The sequence below is a fragment of the Zeus faber genome (genome assembly GCF_960531495.2).
Source record: "Zeus faber genome assembly, chromosome: 14".
Classification (NCBI taxonomy): Eukaryota; Metazoa; Chordata; class Actinopteri; order Zeiformes; family Zeidae; genus Zeus; species Zeus faber.
In genome coordinates this window covers 12626658-12637815 of record NC_137200.1, presented here as the reverse complement: position 1 = coordinate 12637815, position 11158 = coordinate 12626658, and the positions used below count along the sequence as shown (strand labels likewise).

The 11158-nt window shown below is 46.0% G+C and overlaps 1 protein-coding gene across 2 annotated transcripts; it reads left to right on the top strand.

Annotated features, from left to right (window-relative positions):
• The first annotated feature begins 4235 nt into the window (after positions 1–4235).
• f9b (coagulation factor IXb) lies at positions 4236–11129 on the top strand. 2 transcript variants are annotated; one of them, XM_080013723.1, is made up of 8 exons: positions 4236–4435; positions 4825–5000; positions 6485–6509; positions 6599–6712; positions 6805–6936; positions 7315–7745; positions 8368–8500; positions 9449–11129. In XM_080013723.1, exons 1-8 carry the CDS (start codon positions 4348–4350, stop codon positions 10024–10026), a joined length of 1677 nt encoding a protein of 558 aa, XP_079869849.1. In that variant the 5' UTR covers positions 4236–4347; the 3' UTR covers positions 10027–11129. The 2 variants fall into 2 exon arrangements, with proteins under 2 accessions (XP_079869849.1, XP_079869850.1); XM_080013724.1 differs by lacking the exon at positions 4236–4435 and adding an exon at positions 5880–5984 and having other exon boundaries at positions 4944–5000.
• Positions 11130–11158: the final 29 nt, after the last annotated feature.

Below are 11158 nucleotides of genomic sequence, written 5' to 3'. Positions count from 1 at the left end.
GCCCCCCACAGGCAGTCCCTCACACGGCGCGCACGCGGGCATAAGTAGTAGAGAGAGAGAGAGAGAGAGAGAGAGAGAGAGAGAGAGAGAGAGGGAGGGAGGGAGGGAGGGAGAGGGGGGTTAGTTGAAAGGAGAGGGAGAGAGGGAGGGACATCGGGGCACTGAAGGAGAAAGAGAGGGGGGATGGAAGGAGAGAGAGAGAGAGAGAGCGGGAGAGAGAGAGCGGGAGGGGGCAATGGAGGGAGGGATAGAGGGGAGAGGTGAAAGGGGAGAGAGTGAGAGAGCGAGATAAGAGAGGGGGGGAAGGAGAGAGAGAGGGAGATGGAGAGAGAGAGGCGGAAGGGGAGAGCGGGAGAGCGACGGTGAATGAAAAACAGAAAGGATCACTTTCATTCGTCTCACGGGTGCAAATGCACGCGCGCACACACACACACACACACACACACACACACACACACACACACACACACACAGGGAGTGGTGGCTGGAGGAATTCAGCCTCTGGGTTTCTCCCATCCCAGACGTCCCTCCTCCAGGGAGCAACCCTCATTCCGATGGCCCCCGGGGACCAATTCCAGGTGTCGATCCATATCGTGGTCGGGGAGAGGAAAGTGTCCGGCACGTTTTTTTTTAAATTGGGATCTTTTTTTTATATTGGAGGAAACCCCCGTGTGAGCACGGGGGAGCAGCATGCAGACTTCCACACAGAAAGTTCCCCTGATCGGGAGATGACCCACCTGAGCGCGAGCCCCGGGCGGGGAAATCGAACCCAGGACCTTCTTGCACAGAAGGTCCTGCCATTAAGTGTGGGACGTGAGAGAGAGAGAGAGAGAGAGGAGGAGAACCCCGACGGTTCCACCGAAACAGGCATCCTCTTAATTCTCCGGGGCGTCGTCAGGTCGATGGATGCCGCCGACTCAGCAGCCCCGCACCATGCAAATCAGCCCGAGTATTGAGTATTGAGCGAGTATTGATGCATCTATCAATCCGCGGCGTGAAATATTTTCCGCCAAACATGCGCGAGAGAGCTTTTTCCTTGATTTGACCGATTGACTGAATGCGCGGAGACATTTTGGACATTTCTTCCTCTCGTTTGATTGAAAAAGGGGTCCGACGAGACGAGCAATTGCTTGACGCTTTGGACGCAGGTTATTTTCTGTTTCATTCCCCTCTCCCCTGGACCGCCATTAAGATTTCAGCCCATCTCTCGCTTTTAAGGATTTGATCTGGAGATAAACTGAGTTTCCTCCAATAATCCACATCAAGCTTCTATTTAGCACACGTGCGTGTCACCCGGTAAGGCCCAAATTGCCCCCCTGTTCGATTTTTACCACAAACATTGCACAAGATGCAGTTCAAGCGAAGAAAAAAAACATGATCTCATGATCATTTTCTAGACATATCGAAGTGCCGAATATAAGAACACTGGAATTGGAACACCGGGATGAATTGAGGTAAAACAAAAAAAAAAAACGCAGTTGGGTGCACACCAAACAGTTTAATCCCAGAATTAGAGACGGCGAAGTGCAGTTCAGTTGTTAGAGTGCACAACAACAGGGGATTTCGCTAATACTGAGCCCTGCTACGGTACAGTGTGTTACTGTAAAGACATGCAAACAACCATCTGCCAAGTAAAAAAATAAAAAGTCCAAATAAATGAATTCTTGCAAAATGCTACCCCACCCCAGATAAATAATTGTAATTGCTATTTTACAGCAGAATTTCACACAAAGAAGTTTTTTTTTTTTTTTAAAAGGGTGAAGTCGTTGCAGTGGGGATGATGAGACCCACAGCGCCCAAGTCCTAAAGAGTGTCCCTTTAGGACATTTTGGTTATATAAATAGCGGGCGATTTTAGTGGCCTTTTGACTCAAACTACTCCATGAAGCAACAGGGCTCAGCACAGCTGGCTCCCCGCCAGAGCCTTCCCTGGGGGATTACTTTTTTCCGGGACCAGCTGCTTTATCGGAAAACAAAAAAAAAAAAAAAGTGTCACAGAACGACTGCGCCTCTCCCCACGAGGACACGCCGCTCCGATCCAAAGCTGCGAGAGTCGAAGTTGGATCCCTGCACAAACAGTTGAGACACTTTGGCACCACGCGCCAAAAAAAGATAAATAAAAATAACCTGTGTGGCCTCGTACACAGGAGCTTGTCTTAGTGATTCGGAGACCCCTCCGGCTCAATGCAAGCGCGGTCTGGTGAACGAAAACTGTCATCCTGACCCGACAATATTCTCCTCCGCCCGCCATGTCCTTTTTTTCTACCTAGTGCGATACTTATGGGATGTGAGTGATGCACGGCGCCGATCGCTGGCGTGCCGAAAAATCCACACAAATTCACGAGGCCCCCGAGGACACGAGGCTCCAAGCAGTGGCTGAACTACAGTATGCCGTAAGGAGAGAGAGCCTGTGCTCGTAAATTATGGGGCGCCATAAACCATAAACATGCTTCACTGTTTTCCAGATTTGGCCCAGACGTTGCACCATTTTCCCGCGACATGTTAAATGTAAATGTTGAATAAAAAAAAAAAAAGCATATATCAAAACTAAGTTGCTAAAAAGGAATGCAAAAAAAACCCAAACATATAACATCAGAGAGTGACTATTGGTTTCTTTGCACCAAAGTGTGCAACGTGAGTCATTCTGTTATCGCGACATCTGATTTGAACCCTGACTTCCCAGTGACCCGCAGGAGGCTGCATCTTACTCTTGGCTTTCACTTTTTTTTTTTTAAAGACCCAATCAATGTGCAAAGGGGAGTGGAGTTATTTTTATTCACGCTCGATAAACTCACGAATTAGAGCACGGCGTCGCACGCGGACAGCTTGGGAACACGCGGAGCCGAAACAGAAACGCTCTCATGTGCCTTTTCCACGCTGTCCCACGGCTGAGTGAATTAACATAGGAACAGGAATGACAGAGGGATTTGCAGGGACCGCGCAAGAAAGGTGTTCCCACTGTGAACGGTTAAAGGACACGTGTGCTATTTTACAGCCCGGGCCTTTTTCAAACGTTGGTTTCCCATCGTTTGGAACTGCTCAGGGCACAACCTCGCTGAGCGCTTTACAACTGAGAAATTTACCGCCTCTCGCTATCGCATAGATGCAGTCGATTGCCGCGGTGCATCCGAAGCGGAGTCGAGGTCAACGAGATTGGGACGTGAACCGTCATGAATTATGGAAACCGATATTTGAATGGGCTGGAAAAGAAATAGCCAACTTATCCTTTAAGTACGGGAATATTGCAACCTCAATGTTCTTTCCCCCTTTTTTTTTTTCTTTTTTTCCCACATTTCCCAGGCGCTGTTATTTTTTTCAATCTAATAATTTCCCGGCCTGCATGCTTCGAAAAAATAAACTAAAAAAAAAAGAGAAGACCACCTTCCTCCATGCCCTTTTAAATCACTATTCGCTAGTAAGTCAAGCCAAGGCTGCTGCTGCTGCCTGGCAGGCAGCAGGTCAGGGTCAGCTGATCCGCATTTCAATCAACAAGATTTATCCCCGCCACTCCACCCGTGCTGCTTCAGATGTACATACAGTTTCTAGAGTCACAACATTTTCCCCAAAACAATCTTTTCTTTGTATCCATCCATCGATCGCTCATCCAGCTGTCTGTGTCTTTTGTCACCGATCGGGGCGGGTGATCGGAAATGTTCTGCCATTCACATGTTTGTGTTTGGCTGTGTGTGTGTGTGTGTGTGTGTGTGGGTGGGTGGGTGGGTGTGTGGGTGTGGGTGTGTCCCCATCTTCACGTTGATCACGTAGCAAAAGCTGCTTCTTGGTCAAGACTCATCATGATTAACTACTAAGGATAACAGCTGGTATTGTACAACAAATACACCCATGCACACACACACACACACACACACACACACACACACACAGACATAGAAAGACGCACACGCACATACTGTCACTTTTCCAATAAACCGTCATGCACAATCAATATTTACCATTGGTTCAACTTTGATCGGACAGAACCCTCCACGGAGGTCACTGTCAAGCTGCTCTCCCGCTTTCTTCTTTATGTACGGCAACGTCGTATCTCCTTCTCTCCGCCACCTCCTTACACCCCACCACACACTTACAGACAGCGACACGCACATACACACAAATAGACACGCATAACTACACATTAACACACACACACACACACACACACACACACACACACACACACGCAGGCACACACAGACACCCACACACACTTCTGCGTGTGGGGTGAGTAAACAGTGCTCTGCTGTACTTTGGAGCGGTGGATCGCCTTGTTCCATTGGGGAGTTCAGGCTCCTGCCGTGGCTCTACCACTGTTTACAGACAGGAAAAGACACTGAGGTACGTTGACAACATGGCCAGGCTGTGTTCACTGGTCCTCGTCGCCGCCTCGCTGCTGGAGACGTACGCCCTGGGCGCCGTAATCGCCGACCAACACGCAGGTAATAGCAGGCGCTGCAGCAGGGGTGTGCGCAGGGCGGAGGGGAAAGGTACGTCCCTCGGAGAGGCGAAAATCCCGATCCCGGCGACGAGAAGAGCAGTTTTTTTTTGCAGATGAACGGCGTGATTTTCATTTTTAATCAGCTCTTGGTGTGTTTTGGTACTTTAAAAACGGTGGTTCTCAATGTGGGGTTGGGGGACCCCCCCGGTGGCCCTCCTGGCGATACCAGTGGGTCCCCAGCAAGGTGATCGATAGCTGTATATCAGACAGTAGCACCGTGAGAGAACCTACAGTCATGTTTTGATCACTCAATCACCTATCTGTTATATATATGTCAAAACAAAAGGTCTAAAAGTCTAATTTCTTAATTTATTTTTATTTTTCTCCCAGACTCGGTGTTTGTGTCGCAGGAGAGGGCGGCAACGGTGTTGCGTCGTCAGCGCAGATACAACAGCGGCGTCTGGGAGGAGATCGGAGCCCACAAGGACAACCTGGAGCGCGAGTGCATAGAGGAGGTCTGCAACATGGAGGAGGCCCGGGAGGTGTTCGAGAACGATGAAAAGACCGTGGGTTGAGCGCGCACACACACATACACACGCACGCACGCACGCACACACACACACACACACACACACACACACACACACACACACACACACACACTTAATCAGCCCCATTGTTACCTGCTTACCTGTTGCATCTCACTTTCTGCAATGTTCACCTGTTTACATTTACTGCCTTGCACTGTATAACTGTTTACACTGAGTACTGCACTGTTTCATCAATTGCCTACCTAAAAAACTGCACAACACTTTTTTGAACTTAACTTTTTCTTTTCTACATCTCTTTTGCCCACATAACTGCACAGAAACACTGTACTCAAATAGCACTTTGGTATTTAAATGCTTCTTTTGCACTTCTGGTTGGACGTCAACTACATTTCATTGGTTCTGTACCTGTACTCTGCTAGTGACAATAAAGTTGAATCTAATCTAATCTAATCTAATCTAATTTAATAGTGGTGAGCACAAAGCATTTTAGGCACGGAATTCAGAAAAGAGGCACATTTCACCAGTGGAAAGTTTTCCATCACGTCACCTCTATTGTCTCTTAAATGAGCTGACCGGAGGCGACAACGTCACTCGGTGGCTCAAAGAGATATGTCGCTGTAGGAGGACTCGAGCGTTCCATGCCGAGTGAGCTTTTGAAAGGTGCCACCCCTAAGGAACAGGACTTGGATGGAAAAAAAAAAACAAGACTTGAACACGTGATCCAAGCACTGTTACGGTGGTGTCTGAAACCATCATGCAAACCAGGTCGCCTTCACATTTGGCCTTGGCCTCCAGACACTTTTGAACACAAACCCCCGAGAGCCGCTTATCTCTTTGAGCCACCGAGTCTTACTGGGTGAGGTCCTCAACTCAAATGATTTGATGGTGGAACAGGACTTGGATGGACAAGTGATGGAAAAGTCTCGACTTGAGCCTGTGACGGCAGAACTGGAGGCCAGCGTCTGAACCGTCATGCCAACAGGTCACCTTCATGCGCAGGTGTGGTCTCCGGGCGCTTTTAAACGGGCACTCGGCCCTGACATTAGATCCACTGAATCGGTTTTACATTTTAAGAAGCTCTTAAAGATACTATTTATTAAAGATGGCATTTTTTAAGGTCCCCCTATTATACTGCCCGTTGATTTTAATGTGCTGTTGTATTTTTTTTTTTATAATCGTGTCATATATTAGCGCTTGGCTTGTTTTTCTTGTTACTTGTTTTTTAGTTTTAACCCGTTGGTGATGGCTATTGAGAAAGGTGTTCTGTAAATAAAGATTTGCTTGCGTATATTGAAGAAACAATTTCTCTCGTGCGCGGGCGCGCACACACACACACACACACACACACACACACACACACACACACACACACACACACACACACACACACACACACACACACACACACACACACACACAGCTAATAACAATCCAATTCACTAAGGTATCAAGTATCCACAGGGACTGTGATCTCACTTACCTCCCTCTTTGTCTCTCAGATGGAATTCTGGGCCGGCTACATCGGTAAGTGCTTTTAAAAGATAAAGTTGGACAAATGATATGCGTGTCCAAATCATATAATCGATCCATAAAGTAATATTTCTATTCGGAAGATGGCGACCAGTGTAAATCGTCTCCCTGCCAGAACGGGGCTGTGTGTAAAGATGGAGTCAACGCATACCTCTGCTTCTGCCAGCCCAACTTCAATGGAAAGAACTGTGAGATTGGTGAGTGGCACCGCTTCCACCACGAGGCTGCAAACTGAGTCGTGGAATTTCTCGGTAACATGAACACGGATCCCTATTTTACCGATTTCCAGAGCTGGCCAAGCAGTGTTCTCTCAACAACGGTGGATGCTCCCACTTCTGCGTGATGCAGAATGCGCGCGCCGTGTGCCAGTGTGCGTTTGGCTACACACTAGGTGCCGACAGGAAGCACTGTCAGCCAACAGGTAGGATAAAATAAACGCCGCCAGCAGTAATGCAGATTGGTATTTTTCTGTTTGTTTTTTTACTGAAAAAGGATTACTGGCATCGCTGTATCGGGATGTAAACATATCAAAAAGTGTATCAAATACTTTGATTGGGAAAAAGGCGGCGGAGGGCAGTCTGGTATTGGGTACGTTGTTACTGTACATTGGGATTACTTTAGTGCCACATAAGTAAGGGAATAAACGCTTCATGCTGCTACCCAGTTTATGTACTCATTACACTCGGCCCGTGCGTAATTGTAAAGGCTAGTGCTGGTTGTAGTTGTTTGTTTTTATTGGCACAACAATGAAACTCAGACTCTGTGAAGCTGTTGAACTCCCTACCCCTCCACCCTTCAGGACAGTTCCCCTGTGGTCGTCTGAGTGCGGCGATCATCTCCGCCTCCAACTCCGGGACGACGGCGGGCGCTCTCGGCAAGACGCGCATGTCCGACGCAGACTTAGACCACGACGACGCGGACTACGACTTCAACCAAACACTCCATTACACCGACTACGAGCTCCCAACCAATGATTCCGACCTGTCCACCTCGGCTGACGGCGCCACAGTGCGGCCCGAGATGTCGAACTCCTCTTCCAGATCCGCCCTGCTCCCATTAGACGTAGGTAACGGTAACGAAACGGAGGAACTCCACAGCGACGCCGGTGAAAACCCAGAGCTGCCCCGCTGGGCTTTCTACCCCACCCTGCCCACCATCACGGCGGAAGAGAACCAGAACCAGAGAATCGTGGGAGGAAACGAGGCCACTCCGGGAGAAATACCATGGCAGGTAGGAAGAGGTGATGTTTGTTCTCTTTTGAGTTCACCGGCGGCTGAGAACGCCGCTGATCTATCGAGGCATCACAAACTCTATTGACGCGGAACATTTCAGAAACCTGTAAATCACCGGAATAAGGGTTAGAAGGCAATTTTACATGAGCTCACTTGAGCCGTTCAGCTCGCAAAGCAACACAGGGACAGGAATGGAGCTCTTAGTAATCGTGTTTAATGAACTGTTTCTCGAAACATAGCAAACCGAGATGTAGTATGTGTTGGGTTATTGTTTACAGGAACATAACTATGTAAAAAAATTAATGCATTTACACTTTTGGCCACATTTATTTCGAGCGAAATCCATTAATCCATTATTACGTGTGGTGGGCATGGATAAAAGCTGTGGTATCATTACCTTTTAATAGTTTGTGGTGTAGCTTGTGATTCCCGATTTACAAACTGAGAATATTCTGACATGACAACGGTCATGGTGATTATTGCGACCCCAGTTGTAATCAAATGTAGTCGTCTGTCATTCAGCTCCCTAACACAGGGCTACTTGGGGGTTGCGGACGCAGTGGAAAAGGGAAGGGCAGAGGAAAAGATATGAATTAACCCTTGGTGTTCCTCCCCTACAGGTGACCATAATGACTGTCTCCAAGAGAAAGTCGTTCTGTGGCGGCTCGCTGCTCAGCGAGGTCTGGGTCATCACGGCTGCCCACTGCCTGCACGAAGCCGCAGCAGCCGCAACACAATACTTCGTCAGAGTGGGTAAGCAACTGGAAAATATCCATTACCGGAGACATTGGTAATTCTTCAGAGAGGTTTCTGTTTACGACTCTCAACAAACAATAACAAAGACAATAATGAATGTGTTTTCAGTAAATGTTACTGAATTTTGTGTATTAGTATTAGTAGCAATACTACTTCAAGAGCTCAATATAATATTAAATGCATTATGTTTGATTAAAACCATGATTTTGTCAGGAGTGATTATTTTTGTCTCCCCATCAATACGGCATTGTCATTACTTTGTGGACACTAAAAAAACATTAAATAAATCTAAATAAATAAATAGTAATAAATAATAAATAAATGTTATGTATGCTAATTTCCATTAGAGTGATAACTAATGATGTACAATATATATTGAATATGATAAATTGTTGATGTTATTATTATTAATATTATAGTCACTACTCATCATACAAATGTATGATATAAGATAACAAATCTATTATTTAATGAATCACTAATAATTGTTTGTTATGATATAGATCAGTCTTGAGGCACAACATATGAATTTGAAGATTATAATTCTGTTTGATATTACTAAAAATAGTATTTACATTATTATATAACTAATAATAATAACTAATAAAAATAATTCTTCATTATCACTGAATATTGTGCTTCCATAAATTTCTGCAGATCATGAGAATGAATACCTTGTTTCTGTAGGTAAAGTATGCAGCAGTGTTTTTCATTTGGATGCAGAAGAATACAGGTTATGCTTCAAAGGATTATACTTTTTAAAATCATATTTGTATTTCTTTTTTTTTTTAAATAACATTTTCAGCGCGCTCTTCGATAAATTGCATAAAAACAATATTATCCAATGGAATTATACATTTTAAGACCAATTAGATTGATACAATCGGGCCAATAAGACCTATTCCTGGGGGTGGAAAGTTTACGCTGCTCACTCCTTCTGTCCAGGTGAACATGACATCAGTCAATCTGAGGGGAATGAGCGGGACCACATGGTGGCAGAAGAGTTCATCCATCCTGCCTACAGCAGCAAGAAGTCCCTGTACAACCACGACATCGCCCTGCTGAAGCTCACCAATCCCGTGGAGCTGTCGGACCACCGGCTCCCCATCTGCCTGGGCCCCAAGGACTTCACCGAGAACCTGCTGAGAGACTCCAGTAGTTCTCTGGTCAGCGGCTGGGGCAGGATGGACCACAGAGGGATGGTGGCCACCGTGCTGCAGAAGCTGGAGGTCCCCTACGTCGACCGGACGGCGTGTAAGAGCAGCAGTCAGGACCACATCACGCGCTTCATGTTCTGCGCCGGGTACCACAGCGAGCAGAAGGATTCGTGCCAGGGGGACAGCGGCGGGCCCCACGCCACCAACTACCAGGGCACGTGGTTCCTGACGGGCATTGTCAGCTGGGGGGAAGACTGTGCCATGGATGGAAAGTATGGCATCTACACTCGCATATCCCGCTACTACAACTGGATCAGCCAAATCACAGGGATCAGAATAAACAACTCAACCACAAGGAAACTGTAGTATAATAATCACAAAGGTATTGAAACAACTTAAACAAGATAAGCCGTAACTGTGTTAAGCCGCATACCTTATAGAAAAGTGACCGTTCATTTTTCTCAGAGTTAAGACAAAAATATTACTTTTTCCTGTTAGTTGTGCCTTAATTCTTGCCGAATCAAGTTAGAAACCAATTTGATCAAAAGAGAAGTGTGATTATTTTTGATTGTTTGATTAGCAAATTCAAACACTTTGGGATTTGTATTTTTCTGTAACATTCTCATTGTCTGACCAGGAAGCTGGTCTCTAATCATTATCTTCAAGGGACAACTGTTGTGTAAGTTTTGCATTTCCAAGTCTGAGAACGGTGATACGGGGCTGAGTGGTCATAACCTCCACAAAGAAGTAACACCGGTCCAATTGGATAAAATGAAATAATACTGTGCTTTAATTAAGGACAACATTGTAATATACAGTAATCATTATAATACAATTAATCATTCACAATTGTTCCTGACATCCATCAAAAGTGCAGAGATATGAAAAAGCAGCAGGCGGGTTTCAGCTCTGGTGAGAAAGACATTTTATCTCGATGAGACGAGAGTCTTCATGGACGAAGGCAAACAAATAAACAAATTCACCAACCTCTGGCATTACACTGAAGCTCGTGTTGGGAGCATTACAGAAATATAATGTGGGCTGCATGTGAAATTCTAACCCCTGCCTTCATCACAGATTACTAACTACAAATGGCAGTTACAACAGTGATCTGAAGTCATACTTGGTGTTCACAGCAACCTAGAGTACTTTTCATTTAACATTTGTTGTCATTTAACTTGTTGGTAATCTACTGTCAGTAACTATCCAGTGCCGACTTTCTGAGAGGAAACCCTCAACACTCAAACAAAAGAATGGCAGCGTACCCCTAGAGCACTTCTCACTATTACTTCAAGGTGCCCACAGACGACACAAATTTCAACATCCTGACATCGCTGGGGTGTTCACACACACTACGGAGATATTTTCCTTCGGTGTTCAAACTACACGATGCGTCACAGACGGGAGTGTTTACACTACATTTGGCGAGTGGCTTTGACTGTGCCAAAAGTAAAAAAAAAAAAAAACAACTAACTGAGCTTTATAATGGAGAATCTGG

Bases quoted from the DNA above. Each gene is read 5' to 3' on its own strand.
- f9b (XM_080013723.1), top strand. From the start codon at position 4,348: ATGGCCAGGCTGTGTTCACTGGTCCTCGTCGCCGCCTCGCTGCTGGAG. The intron at 6,713-6,804 runs GTGAGTGGCACC...ACCGATTTCCAG, and splicing joins TGGAAAGAACTGTGAGATTG to AGCTGGCCAAGCAGTGTTCT. The intron at 6,937-7,314 runs GTAGGATAAAAT...TCCACCCTTCAG, and splicing joins GAAGCACTGTCAGCCAACAG to GACAGTTCCCCTGTGGTCGT.